The 15267-nt window shown below is 32.2% G+C and overlaps 1 protein-coding gene and 1 non-coding gene across 2 annotated transcripts; one reads left to right on the forward strand and one right to left on the reverse strand.

Annotated features, from left to right (window-relative positions):
- Positions 1-8661: 8661 nt before the first annotated feature.
- LOC132031479 (U6 spliceosomal RNA) lies at positions 8662-8763 on the reverse strand. The gene has a single exon (XR_009408281.1). It is a non-coding gene; the product is annotated as a U6 spliceosomal RNA (small nuclear RNA).
- A 1546-nt stretch (positions 8764-10309) lies between these two features.
- On the forward strand, positions 10310-13348 carry LOC132029798 (uncharacterized). The gene is made up of 5 exons (XM_059419194.1): positions 10310-10487; positions 12280-12394; positions 12468-12557; positions 12696-12794; positions 12917-13348. Exons 1-5 carry the CDS (start codon positions 10420-10422, stop codon positions 13025-13027), a joined length of 483 nt encoding a protein of 160 aa, XP_059275177.1. The 5' UTR covers positions 10310-10419; the 3' UTR covers positions 13028-13348.
- The last annotated feature ends 1919 nt before the right edge of the window (positions 13349-15267 follow it).

Consider the following 15267-nt stretch of genomic DNA (forward strand, 5'->3'; position numbering starts at 1 on the left):
GTTTAGAAATCATTTAACTTAAACTTGTCCTTTAATGAAATGATTTAAATTCACACAAATATCTATGACTTGTTTTAGAGCACAAGTTTCAAAGATCTTTCCTTTCTTTTTTAAACTTCGTGCCTAGTCAAACTATGTCACATAAATTAGGACAGAGAGAGTACATTTTAGTAATATAATTATGGAATTTTTATTATAGAAAGTATTATAATTCAATTAATTGAAAATACCAATAAATTATTTTACTTAGTCCGCTTCTCTCATATATGACTTTCCTGGTTTGGTTCTCCAATTGAAAAATTTGAAATACGCCTTCTCCTACCGAGTTTCATCTCATCATCTCTTTCTACTCAACAACACTAAAAAGTGCTTTCATGTGTTAGCATCCGTTGTAGTCTTAAATTTATAAGTATAGACCAACTTCATCATTTTAAGAAAATATGTATATATGTTTCTTGACCATTTATATTTCGTCTTCTTGATATTATTCCTCATTATTTGTGTGACGTATGTGTCTAAACTTATACCCAAAGGTATAAGTTTTAAATCTTTTGGTTTTATGACTTTTTTAGCAGTTTTTGTGTTCAATTTAAATAGTTATTTCTTTTTTCATGAATTTCTCTTCTTTAAATTTTCTCTAACCGTACCTTTACCATTTTCTGAACTTATTATCATTATTTAAATGTCATTTTTTTTTTAATAGTCTCCTGCTTCTTCACGTGGACCCCACTTTATTTTTATTTTTTTAACAATTGTCTCCTACTTCTTCACGTGAACCCCACCTTAATTTTTTTTTTTTTTTTTTGCAATTGTCTCCTAAGTGTTCACGTGGACCCCACCTTAAATTTTTTTAATTTTTGTTTCTACTATTATAGAAGAGTGGGCCCGCCTTAATTTTTATTTTATTTTAACTATATTAGAAGAGTGGGGGGACGACGATCCAACCCACTCTTCTAATATAGTAGAAACTAGTATTTGTTTTGACACCTTGTGTGAGCTTAAAACTTGTTCTGTAAAAATTAAAATTCATTTACTCTTAGCCATGAAATGGGAGAAGTATCAATTAAATTATGATGATTGTTTCAGCTTAATTTACCAATCAAAGGTGGACTTCAGCTTTTTGTCAATCTAAAAACCAGGAAGCTGCATTTCTAATAAGGATAATTTCAATACTACACAATCCAACATAAATTATTACATCCACGCAGTCATATTTTTAATTTACATCCGCATAACCAACTTTTTTTGTACCAATATTTATATACACGATATACAACATTATACACTTACTGTAGACAATGTATAAACCTTGTATAAAAGGGCCATTTCAGGTAATATTAGAAATATGGACCATTTCGGGTTAATATTCTCTCTAAATAGACATAGTGTTATATTTCCTTTCTAATAGCTGTATCCTCAAGCAGATCACAGATAATTGTTAGTGACATCCCAAATTTGTTAGCTTCATATGTTTAGTTCAAGACATGCACATAGTCTGATGATTGGGAGCTGAACTTAATGTTCCATATTCATAATCCACTCGTTGAAGTTACTGAATCAACATAAGATTATAGATAAAAAGAATGAAGCAACGCTATTTGCAATGGAATCTAGACAATTTCAGGTGTACTGTGAAGTTAAGCTTATGTGTATGAGTAAAATTTTGTTTACCTTTTGATGTTGCTGTCTACTTATTGTATTTATTTTCTTTCTTTCATCTTTTCCATTTTCAGAGTTAAGGACTAGCTGAAGCAGTTTGGAGAATCAATCAAGTTTAACACTGTTTTTATAAGATGTATGACATATTAGTTGAATTACTCTTTTGACAAGTACTTTTGGATTGCTTTGTGCTATTCTGCTGCTGGTTTTAATGCTTTATTTACCTTTTTATGGATTGATGTTGAGTCATGGGTTGAAAGATATTGTGAGAACATGGTATTTTCATCTGTCTGAATTTTAGTAAAATGGTCCATTATAACTATTGTTACTTAAATTCCTCTTCATGATGTTGTGGCTAGTTTTAAGAGCCTGGATCACTCACTAATAAAACCTAAATCCAAAATTAAAAGATTATGTTTGTATATTTAAACAAGCATCATATTTGACAGGACTATTGTTCTTCTCTTTCTTCATTTTTTTTTTTTTTTTAAATAAGTACTAGGTTTCTGCCTTCCTGTATTGCTTTTGCATCTGTATAAATCTCAAATTTAGAAGTTCATAATGTCTTTGAAAAGATATTAACCTCACGGAACTGCGAAAATGCTAAATAATACTACCTCTGTCTCAATTTATGTGGTATAATTTTACTAGGCATAAAAAAAGATTTTATTTTTGAAATTTGTGATTTTAACTATGTCCCGAGATTTTTGTTTTATAAAAAAAGACGTTAAGAGCAAAATGAAAAGTATAAACTAAATTGTTTCTATAAGGGCCTGTTTGGAAAGCCACCCAGGTAATTGGAATTGGGTGTAATTACACAGTTTGACCTGTTTGTTTGACCAAGTAATTACACAGTTTAGTGGGAATTGAGTGTAATTGAAAGGGTGTAATTACACTCTCCAATTCTCAAGGGGTGGTTGAGAATTGGGTGTAATTACACTCTGTAATTACTGGGTTACTTTCTAGTTTGTTTCTTTTTTATTTATTTTAATTTATTTTTTATTTGTATTATTTTATTTTCTTTTGATTTTTAATTTATTTTTTATTTGTATTATTTTATTTTATTTTGATTTTTAATTTATTTTTTATTTCTATTATTTTAATTTCTTTTTTTATTTTTTAATTATTTTTATTTTTTTAAATGTATTTTTCTTTTTGTATTATTTATTTTTCATTTCCTTTCTTCTCATTCACAACCTTTACTTCTTGTGGTTCCATGTAATTGCTCGTATTTTTATTTTATTTTATTCATATAGCATAACCATGTTATTATTATAATTTTTGAAACTACACCTCTTAATATTTGAAAGAATGAGAAATTAACAAACTTGACATATAACGAGTGACGTTATTAAAGTATAATTTCGTTGTGAATGAGGTTATAGACTTATATTTTCCCTTTCTTTTGAATTATTTTGTAACAGCCCAGGCCACCGCATGTAAAAATTGTCCGCTTTGGAGCCTTTGCCCCTCACGGTTTTAAAACGCGTCTAAAAGGGAGAGGTATCCAAGCACTTATAAAGCACTCTTCGTTGTCCTCCCCAACCGATGTGGGATTCGCGTAAGGCAAGCCTTACACTCACCCCCCCCCCCCCCATTGGGACTAACATCCTCGGCCGAGGCCCGGCCGGCCGATACCACGCGGTCAACGGAAACACCGCATGTAGAAATTGTCCGGCGCAGAGCCTTTCGCCCCCCCCCCTACGTACGCATTTTAAAAACCGCGAGGAACCAAGTGCTCTAAAGCGGACAATTTCTACACGCGTGGCCCGGGTTATAGTTGGTACGCGAGCGTGCGGCCGTGCAGCGCTGTGGGCAAACCTCAACCGATGTGGGATTCGCCTGAGGCAAGCCTTACACTCACTCCTTCCTCAGACTCGGCGTCAGTCTTCGAGGTTTGCCCCACCACCGCCCTAAGATCGGCTCGATACCAACTGTAATGTACTCAGGCCACCGTACGAGAAGAAACCGCTTTAGCCTCGTCTCTCACGGTTTTTAAACGCGTCTGCTGGGTGGAGAGCCTATCCAAGCACTTATAAAGACTCTTCGTTCTCCTCCCCAACCGATGTGGGATTCGCCTGGGCAAGCCTTACACCGATGGATCGTTACGGTTGCATCGGAGCGGGGAGTCTTGGTGCTGGGCCGATGGTGGGGCAAACCTCAGCGAGGATGCTGAGGCCCAAGAGGGGGGGGGGGGGTGTGAGTGTAAGGCTTGCCTTAGGCGAATCCCACATCGATTGGGGAGGAGAATGAAGAGTGCTTTATAAGTGCTTGGATACCTCTCCCTTGTAGACGCGTTTTAAAACCGCGAGGGCAAAAAAGTTTTACATCTTGCATATGCGGTGGCTGGGTCGTTACATATTTACTTAAGTTATGTTGGAACTTACTTATGTAATGTTGAAATTTGACACAAGAGCATTATGTTAAACTTTTTCTTTTGGATTTTGAATTTAGGTTATATTTTCAATTTTAAGTTATTTGCTTTCACATTGTATGTTGTTTATTTTTCACTTACATTTGATGGATTTATTGTGTCAAACATTTGAATAATGTTATGGCATTATATTTATAAATATATTTTTGTTGTCAAACATCCAATCCATGACGTTCTTACAAAAAAAGTCTTCTTTTAAGTTTTATAATTAATTAAAATTAAATATTATTAATTTGAAAAATATATATCAATTATTTTTTACAATATTAGTTACATATATATGATTATTAATTAATATATTTTCAAGAAACAATATGTTATTTAAAAACTAATTTAATATCATTTATCAAAGGAAAATATTTTTTAAATATTAATTTTAAATTTTCATAATTAAATTTTATTTTTAAATTAAATTAACTGTGTAATTATAATTGTGCAACCAAACAGCACGCTTGTAATTACACTGTAATTATGTTATGACAAACAAACAGGTCATTGTAATTACACTATTATGTAATTACTAAGCTGTGTAATTACTACCCTAGTAATTACACCAATTTCAATTACCGTGTGGCTTTCCAAACAGGCCCTAAATATAGGCATGCGTCATTTTCCTTAATCAATGGCAAATAGTAGTGTGTTTTAACGTGGTACTTACGTAATGCCAGATGACCAATTCGCACGATTGCCCCTATTTTGGGTGGTCTTTAATTTTTGCCCCTCAAATCGTTGGTATTTAATTTTTATCCTTCGCCAATTTAAGTAATAAAAAAGTGGCGAAAATATTTCTGAGATTTTGGGTTTGATCCCAGCAGAGTATTGAAAAAATCGCAAAGCAAAATTTCATAGCAAATTATGCCTATTCGGACAAAAGTTACGCCTTAAGGCACAGTAATTTTTATGTAGAGTATGCCTTGTCCGACATAGTTATGTAGAAATTAAGTTATACTACAAACTATGTCGGAAAAAGAACTACATAGAAACTATGCCTTCAGGCAATACTTTTGCCTGAATAGGCATAGCTTGCTATGATATTTTGCGTTGCACAATTGTTTTTTTTTTTTTTTTTTTTTTTTTTTTTTTTTTTTTTTTTTTACCTCTGTTCGGGTTCGAACCAGAATCTCTAGTTTCATAAAAGAATAAGGGTACTTTGGCCCACAAATTTTTATTCAATGAGGAACAAAAATTAAAGACCACCAATTTGAGGGACAAACATTAGAGACTAGTCCATGTGAAGGACATTTCGCGCAATTTTTTGAACTGCAATTATGATCATAACCACAAAAATCAAATTCGAGAGAACTTATGCAACATTTGTTTGACAAATAGACACGAGGACCTCAAATATCCTTTTCTTTCGTCGAGCATTCACATCTATACGAACCGGTATATTTTTACTGTTAAAAATAAGGCAAATTATCTGTTACAATAGATATAAAGGACATTATATATAAAAAATACTATCGATGTATAATACATATAAGTAAAACTCTTTTGTTTATGTGGTGTTTATTTAAACACAAATTTTTTCTTTTTGTTTCGTTAAACAATTTTAACAAAAAAAACATGTTTCAGAAGATAACTTCTCAATTATTCGAACCAAACGTCAAAGGAAAACTTTCACTATTTGTAAACACTTATTTGCATCCGGTGTTCACATTAAATTAATTTACTTTATCATTATTAAGAACTAAATTAAGTAAAAATATACATTAATAATCATAATTAGGTGATAAAAGAGTATGAAGTCGTCATATATCATGCTATAATATTACCTCATGAATATAATTAACCATTTCCTATTTCCTTTTACATAAATAATAAATGCTACAATATTTATTGAGCCTGCATTTCCAGTTTTTGACTTTGCGAAAAGTGAATAGCATGTGCTAAGCCAACCCCCAACATTAATAAATGGGAAAATGATGAATTTCTTTTGTTTTCATTTTATACCTTTTTTTTTTTTTACTACAATAAAAGTCACATTGGAAAAAGAAAAAAGAAAAAAAAAACTGGGGTACGGACAATTGGTTAAATTTGAATATATTTTAAACTTATGGTTAATTTTTTAAAACAATTCGAAAAGGAAAACTCGGCTGAAAAAAGATGCAAAATGGTAATATGATACTTCCATATGCAGGTTCCCTAATGATAGTCCTTCAAATCTACTTCTTTCAGCTGATTAATATTGGTTGTCAGGGGTGTCAATGATTTAAAAAAAACCAATTTAAGAAGACCGAATCGTACCTTACAAAATTGATTTTTAGGTTTTTTTTTTTTTTTTTTTAATAAAACTGACGATTTTTATATAAATTTATAAATGTACCGAATAATTAGATAGTTTTTGAATTTTATAATAATAAATTGAAAGAATACCGAACCATACCAATTAAATTTATATGTGCAAAATATTATTACATATTAAATATAATATTTTTACATATTAAATATAATACATTATTAAAAAATTTGCCTTGGGTCCGGAATGATGGAAAAGACTACAAGCCGACAACATAATTAACACCTAAAGTTCCAGCTCTGAAACCTATTATATTACTCCTATTGAAATTAAATTAATAGTAGGAACTAGTAAGCGACAAGGTATTCCAATGCTCTTGACTAGCAAGCTACAAAGTATTAAATATCTTTCCTCTCGTACAATTTAAATTTCTCTTTTTGGATACTTATCTTAGTAGACTCAATTCTTGAGTCCTATCTTGATTGATTTTTCCTACTTTGTGCGATCGAAATTATATTATTTGTGTTTGATTAACATTATTTTACATTACCGTAAAATAGTGGGAGCCAATTTTTGTCGTTTTTAATGGTTTCTTGACCCATCACCTTTTAAACGGTAAAAATGTATAGAGTCTTTACCAAAGTATTGTAGAAGTATGCATGATATTGAACCTTGACTTTTATTAGTAACCATAACATGAATACACAATGTTTTTTTTAAAAAAAAAATTGAAAATTAATCGAAAAGGTCTAATTGGTTCTGCAAAATGAAATAACCGAAAACTTGATATGGTGTAAATTTTATAAAATAACCGCTCAAATTGTACCATTGACACCCTAATTACATACTCCATCACTTGATATGGTGTAAATTTTATAGAATAACCGGTCAAACTATACCATTGACACCCTAATTATATACTCCATCTTTTAATACATACTTGAATAGAGTTTAATAATATACAAACAAATATATCATATGTAATTTCACAATACACATATATGTTCATCATCGCTTGTTCTCGCTTATGCCTGAATTTTTTCCCCACTAAACATGAGCCCTCGTTAGAATGTTAAGCCTTTTAAGTATAGTTAAAAGAATTGTTTCCAAATGAAACTGTAAAATAAAAATAATAAAATTAACGGAAAAGGCTCAAATATGCCATCGAACTATCAGAAATGACTCATTTATACCACTTATAAATAGTTTGGCTCAATTACGCCATCGAACTATCAGAAATGGCTCATCCATGCCATTTTTCTATAAAGTTGATTTTACAATACCAGATATGACACTTGATCACCAATTAGAGGTCCACGTCATTAAATTAAACCAACACAAATTAAATCCTAAATTAAACAAAAAAGCGACCCACAAATTTGTGTCAAGTTTAATTAAACTAAGCACGGACCTCTAATTGGAGGCCAAATGTCATATCTGATATTTTAAAACTTGCGTTAATGAAAAATGGCATGAATGAGCCATTTCTGATAGTTCAATGGCATAATTGAGCCAAACTATTGACGAGTGGCATGAATGAGTCATTTCCGATAGTTCAATGGCATAACTGAGCCTTTTCCGTAAAATTAAGCATCATCTTTTGAAAAATACTTCGTACAAGAATCCTCCATGTCTGAATCTCATAAGCAGTAAATATTTGCTAAAAAAGGGGACCAAAATACAACAACAACAACAACATATTCAGTCTAGTCCTATAAATGGGGTCTGAAGAGAGTAGGATGGATGTACGCAGACAATAACCCTATCTTTCGTGGGAAACAGAGGGATCAAAATGAAACGAAAAAGTTATAAACGGAGGGACCAAAATGATACGAATAAAAGTTATAAAGGGGTTCAACAAGAAAATACTTGAAAAACAAGGACACACTTGAAAAGGACACAAAAATAATCCTTCCTTACCCATATATGACAGGGGTAAGCTACTCGCTATATCCATCTGCCACGTGTCTCAATGCTATTGGTTATGAGACGTGTTCCCTTCAATCAACCGTTCATTTCAACAGTTACATTAATCACAATGCGAGTATAGTATTTTTCATACTCGCGAGCGTTTGCCTTTAAATATAACCAAGCAGTCAAAAGAGAAAGAAGGTAAGTGAACATTTTCGGGGAAAAGTAGTGATATTAAAATTTTAATCCCTTAACTACTAAAACTGACGTTTTTAAATAAAATTGGTTTTATAAAAATAGTTTAATAACTTTAGTATAATAAAATAAAAGTTGAATAACTATTCATTAAGTTAACTCACATTCTTATCTTTACTTTAGTAATATCTTCATCACCAATATAAATGATCCTTAAATTGTAGTATATTTGGATCATTTCTCGATTTATACCTGTCATCCTTGCGTAGGATCATGCTAATCTTCTTTGTATCGTTCCAATTTTATCGGATGTCCCTGAATGGACTTAAATTGTAGTATATATATCAATGTAAACGATTCTTAGATAGTGAGACAAGGAACAAAAACATAATGAGTTTAAAGTTATCAGTCAATAAATTATGTATTAATTTAAGCTAGTTCAGGTGGACCATTTAAATATTGTAAGTATCAATTTTGCTATATTCAAACTCATCTACTGCTAATAAATTGTTAGCTTTTATACCATATTCGAGATTTTAGAAAAATTAAACTTTTCTAAATCTCACACTTATTTTTACATGATTATACAGGTATTTAAAAACTTTATGCGATAATTAATTACAGATTTATCTAAGTACATATAGAATTATATTTTTGATAGAAAAGATGATGTAGACCATATGATTCTGATGAAAGACTTGATGGCATTCTTAGTTCCCCTTATTCTAAATGGAGCATCAAACATGGTTTGTTGAGCTTAAGTAACATGAGGCTGGTTAGTGATAATAGGAGTAATAATTATACTGGAAACTTGGTGACTAATGGTGTAGAGACTAGGGTAATAGGAGATAATGGTGTTCTTAATGTCATTAATTAATATCATAAGTTCAGTTCCCAAAATCATCCTTCAAAGCTAGGATCATGTTCTTCCTCTTTTTATTTATAGAGGAAGTGTGGAAGAATCTTGTGATTACCATGCATCTTGAAGTGTGGAAGAATCTTGTGATTACCTTGCATCTTGTTAAGATGATGTCTTGATAAAATGAATAATTCAAGTACTCCTCTCACTTCTTTTTACTTATCTCCGAAACTAAAAAAAATAAAATTTTCTTCTTTACTTGATCAATTTAGCAAATTAAGAGAAACATATCATTTTCTTCCAGTCAAATTTATATTTCTAGAGCATAATTAATACGGTTAATTTAGTAAAACAAATCGTGGTAAATGGTAGTTTCTTAAAAGAAGTGACAAATCAACAACAGACAAGTAAAAAGAAATGAAGAGATAATTAATTTGAATACTCATAAAACTTTATGAAAATAAGTGTGAGATTTAGGAAACTAGGTAGTCACAAAATCCCTAGTAAGTGAAGGAACCAAAATTCATATTACAACGAACTGAAGATCAATAGATATGTTATGATGGGGTGATAAATACTCTTTCATTTGAACTCTCATAATGAGGTCATCTTTATAAAAAGTAGTTACACTCAAAGCTGAATTTTCCGTGCAACTTTAATTATTCGAATCTCAAAACAAATATCAAACATGAATACTTTTGAGAACCTAAGGACCCGTTTGGCCATGAGAATCATTTACTTTTTCTGAATTTTTTTTCAAAACCCTATTTTCACTTATTTTTTCCACTTTTTTTCACTTCCAATACATTCTAACAATAAAATATTCTTTGCAAAATATTTGTTTTTTATGGCCAAACGCCTACTAAAATAACAAAAGTTAAAAAGGGATTTGAATACCAAAATCTGAATTCTCCAATACTCAAGGGACCGAAAAAAACAATTTCCTCCTTTCTCTAATTTATTAACTTTCAATATAATATTATTACAACCTATAAATAAACGAAACTAAGACCAAACAGGATCCCTGTTTTTTTCTCTCTCTTGTTTGAACTTGTCTCTGTTTTGTACTTGTAGTTGTAGAGAGAGAAAAAGAATTAACCAAAATCTGAAGGCAATCTTGTAATGGCGTTCATATCATTCATTGGAAGAGTTCTCTTTGTATCTGTCTTCATTCTCTCTGCTTATCAAGAGTATGCCTTTCTTTTTTCTTTTCTCTTCAGATCTAACTATGTGTTTTTTCACCACCACTATGTGTCTTTTTTCATTTATCTCATTGTGCTTGCATTTGGTTATATGAGTTGGGTTTTGTTCTTTCCTTTCAGATATGGTATGGATCCAGAATTATATATCATATGTATTTTTGACAAAATATTAACTATATAAATATGGTTTGTTGGTTTGCTTGTACTAGCCAGCATGCTGATCTGCCCATTTTCTTGACTTGAATGTTGAAGTTAGGAACCTGTTGGTTGGAACTGTATTTCTTGCTTTGTGTATTGATCCATTCAAGATGTAGATTTACAACTATACGACTTGCTATACGGAGCAAATATTACATAGGTTGAGTCAAAGGCCTATGTTCTTTGTACTTTCTTGTGTATAGCATTGATTGAAGCCCGGTACACAAAGCGTCCTGCGTTAGCAGGGTCCAGGGAAGGGCCGCACCCCAATGGGTGTGATGTAAACAGCTTATACTGATGCAAGCATTAGTGGCTGCCTCCACAATTTTACCGTTTGATCTGTCATTGGAGTTTTATATTGCTAGAGGAGAATCACACTACAAAGTTTAAATGTGAGGCTCGATCTAGATTGTTGAATTTGGTATTGGGAGCTTGACATCTGTTGTATTATAGGTTAGTTGTTGCTTTTAGATGTAATTATCAAGGATTAAGGCTGAGTAATTTATGGTGTAAACTGTTACGGTTCTGTCTTATGAGTCTGTTATGGAATACTTGTTTAGCTTATATATACTCTTGTCCAATCAATAAACACATTAGTTCTTCCTGACTTATCTAATTTCTGTGCCATTTGTAAAAGAAGTTGTTCTCTTTCAATAAACACATTACTAAACTCATTTTCAAATGGATTGAACAAGCGTATCCTTTTATGATGCACTTCTTAAGTTTATATTTATGTACAATCTTTGTTTGTATGGAAGCCAATTCTTAAGGACATAATGATGACTTGCATAATATTTATTTTGCTCCATTTGATGTACATATGTCTGACCTTCCTCAAGCCTATGGAAAGTCGATAACTTGTGTTTATTGCCACATTGTGTTGAAAGCTGTGTATAAACTATCCTCTTTGGTTTATGGGGTCAAATATAAAAACATATGCTACTTGTTTGACTTGTTTCCTCTCTTTTTGAAGTCCTGTACTGCTGTTAGATGAAGGCACAAAAAAAATCTGTTAAGAGGGTAATAACTATTGAAGTGGTTTGAAACATGTACTGGAGTGCAACCAGATGTAGTCGTTTATCTTTTCTGCAATAGAATCATTATTCGAGAAGCATTTAGACTCAAAGGGTAGATAACAACCTTCAAGGATGATCTCCTTTGTGATGAAATTTTCTTGAATATATATGGAAAGATGTGCATTGAATATTTTGGGATTGAGTGGAATTGATTTGGATGGTTCATATAATTAGTCCTCTAGCTGATCCTAGCTATTGGGTTTGATGCTTAGTTCATTGTTTGATATGTATGCATTGGATGCTTTGGGCTGAAGAACTTACGAAGAATAAAACTATTGGTTGTCTTGGACTTGCAATAGTGGGGATATTGTCTACCAGATGATCCTATTTAATATGCGTATATTTAGCAACAAAAGAAAGAAATTTGACATGCCTATTAGTTCTTATTTTTATTTTCCACCCTTTTAAGGTAGTGGTGAAAAATTGCAAAACTATGTTATGATTTCTTTACTTCTTTTTATTTTATTTTGTAAACCGGAATCATTCATTAGCTGCTCTGGTTATAGGTTCAGTGAATTTGGGACTGATGGCGGGCCAGCAGCAAAGGCATTAAGACCAAAGTTCAATGTTTTGTCAAAGCATGTGGCGACACACACTGGAATTGAAGTACCACATGTGGAGGTATCACTTTGGCTCAGCTTATTTGACCTTCTTTCTAGTTCTACCCAAGTAACATGATATGTGTGATCCACAGATGAAACATCTTATTCTGGGGGCCATAGTTTTGAAGGGTCTTGGAAGCCTTCTATTCATCTTCGGCAGCTCTCTTGGAGCTTATCTTCTGGTTTGTATCATACTATGTGTCATTTTCTTATTGGACTTCCTTTGAATAATAACCTTTTGTGGGGTTTCTTTTGGGAACAGGTATCGTTTGAATCTTCTTGTTTTGTACCAATAATATTCATCTTGTTTGTTTATGCAGCTGCTGCATCAGGCTGTTGCTCCCCCAGTCTTATACGACTTCTACAACTATGATGTTGACAAGAAAGAATTTTCACTACTTTTTTTCAAATTCTCTCAGGTTAGCCATTGGATTGCTCTTCAAGAGATTAGATCACACACTTATTATACCAAATTACCGTTTATCTAAGAGTCTTATCTGCAATGTATTAATGAGCCGTATCTCTTCACTCTTTTGAACAGAACTGGGCATTGCTCGGTGCACTATTCTTTTTCATCGGCTTGAAGAACTCAATGCCCAGGAGATCATCTTCCTCCTCAAAGAAGAAGGCTCCCAAGGCAAAAGCTAATTAAGAAGGAAGAGATAGGCGCATTTTTGTTGCATGGGTTCACGGTCTCATAGTTTTACCGCAGTTTTACTGCGCTTTTACCTCTTGTTCGATTTCGGTTGTACTTTCCCAACCCTCTTTAGCATTTATCTCTGTTTTCCTTTTGCCGTCAATTTTAAGATTTTAGAACTATTTAGACATCAACAGTGCAACAGGAGGAATATCTAGGTGATATCTACATTGTTATCTGTAGATTGTTGGTTCTCTTGCATCCAAAGCCCTCAAAAGGCAATTCATCATTTTGCAGCAGTTACATTACACTATACAAGTTTTTAAATTGGATTCATGTCTAAGACCTTTTACTTTTAACCCTTTTTCAATAGCGTACCAGCCAAAGTTATTCAAATCTTGGTAATTTTATTAAAGGCTCTTTACAGCTGTGAGAGTCTCGAGATGTATGCCAAATGAGCCTTGTCCTTTAAAAAGAAAAGGACATATAACAATTATGCAGGTGTGCACTATACAGGCGTTTATGATTCCAAAAGCTAATATTTTGAAGAAAACACAGCTTTTGCCTGTAGTAAATGTTGGTGAGGTTTTTTTTTTTTTTTTTTTCAAAAGCAGTGGGTTCAACTTGTGAGGAGGACAACTAATGCTTTAAATTCTACAGATTTGAACGATGGGCAGTTTTACTGTACAATGGAAGGTAAGTGGAGTGATAAATAATGGGGATTTATTGTCGCTCAACTACATAGATATTAAGAGGTACTTATTGCAACAAACCAAATGCGAATTTAATTAGAGGAGAGATAAGTTTGACGATTGAAATTTTTTGACGGTTGTTCTGGAACATTTATTTAGAAAATGACAATCTTTTTATCTCTCTTGCAATCTATGGACTTTTTAGATCACCAAAATGAAAATCTTATGAGAAAACATTAGATTACGGTTTAAGTTTTTGTCAGTCTTTGTAAATGTTAGATGACAGTGTAATGTTTTGTCCGTAAGCTTGAGCAATATAGGAATAAATATTTGATCCGAGTCTTGTGTCGTCGGTTAGAATAATTTTAAAGGGTTATACTTGCACAATTTTTACAAATAGAGACAAATCTAAATGGTGAGCTTAAAAGTGGAGTCCGGAGCCTAAAGGGTATAAAAATACACGGTATTTACCAAAAGGGGGTGCCCAAAAATTTATATACCAAAAGGGGTATATCGTGGGCTGATCCACGATATACCCCAAATTTTTTTTTTCGCCTGACACCAAGTCAACGAAAAATTAAAAAAAAAAAAATTTTAATTGTATAACGTGGACTATCCACGTTATACAATATAAATTGTAAAACGTGGATCGGTCCACGTTTTACAAAAATATTTTGTAAAACGTGGACCGATCCACGTTTTACCTCTAAAGTTTTTTTTTTTTTTTTTTTTTTGCACTAAAAAAAAAATTTAGTAAACTTTTTTTTTTTTGTAACACTTAGTGTGTTTTTTCATACTTTGACCAATGATTAATCGTGTGTGAAGACTCAAAACGTCAATATTTTATATAGAACCGATATTTTTTTTAACGTACAATAATGTAGGCTCAATACATCAAGGATACGTAGACGTTCGGATCGTCATTTTAGGGGTTGAAAAGGTGCCGAAAAAGTTTTGTTTGATCGTAAGGTTATTTTAGTCAACTTTATATGTTGAGAAAATTAATCGACTTTATTTTCAAAAATTGAAACCGCGAAGTGAAATTGACATTCACAGGTACATTACCTTGGGATTTTTACGTTGAAATCTATTGCGTATCATCATCTTATAAGTAAATAAAACTGAAAATTTCACGCCAATTTGGGGGAAAATCGAAATTGAATGGGATAAAAGGCGTTTTTTTAAAAATCGGCTCGGCCAAACCGCCTTGCGGCAGTTTGTCCGCATAGATCTCGAAAAAATACGCAAGTTCAAAAAAAAAAACGCGTAAAACGGACGTCCGAGCGCAAAGTTATGACCATCTAAAGTTTGACCACTTTACAACTAGTTTTTCTCCCTATATTTTTAGAATTATATTTATATTCAAAATAATGTTTTATCGTGATTAAAAAATAACACGCTTAAATCAAAACCTTAAAAAATAAAACACTTAAACCTTAAACAAAACTTATTTCGGGCACCTTTTCAACCCCTAAAATGACTATCCGAACGTCTACGTATCCTTGATGTATTGAGCCTACATTATTGTACGCAGAAAAAATATCGTGTTCTATATAAAATATT

Source organism: Lycium ferocissimum, chromosome 1 (genome assembly GCF_029784015.1).
Source record: "Lycium ferocissimum isolate CSIRO_LF1 chromosome 1, AGI_CSIRO_Lferr_CH_V1, whole genome shotgun sequence".
Lineage (NCBI taxonomy): Eukaryota > Viridiplantae > Streptophyta > Magnoliopsida > Solanales > Solanaceae > Lycium > Lycium ferocissimum.

What these genes read in the sequence shown, in the direction of transcription:
- LOC132029798 (XM_059419194.1), top strand. Translation starts at nt 10,420, where the DNA reads ATGGCGTTCATATCATTCATTGGAAGAGTTCTCTTTGTATCTGTCTTC. An exon ending in CTCTTGGAGCTTATCTTCTG is followed by an intron (nt 12,558 to 12,695) that starts GTTTGTATCATA and finishes TTGTTTATGCAG; the next exon opens with CTGCTGCATCAGGCTGTTGC. An exon ending in TTTTTTTCAAATTCTCTCAG is followed by an intron (nt 12,795 to 12,916) that starts GTTAGCCATTGG and finishes TCTTTTGAACAG; the next exon opens with AACTGGGCATTGCTCGGTGC.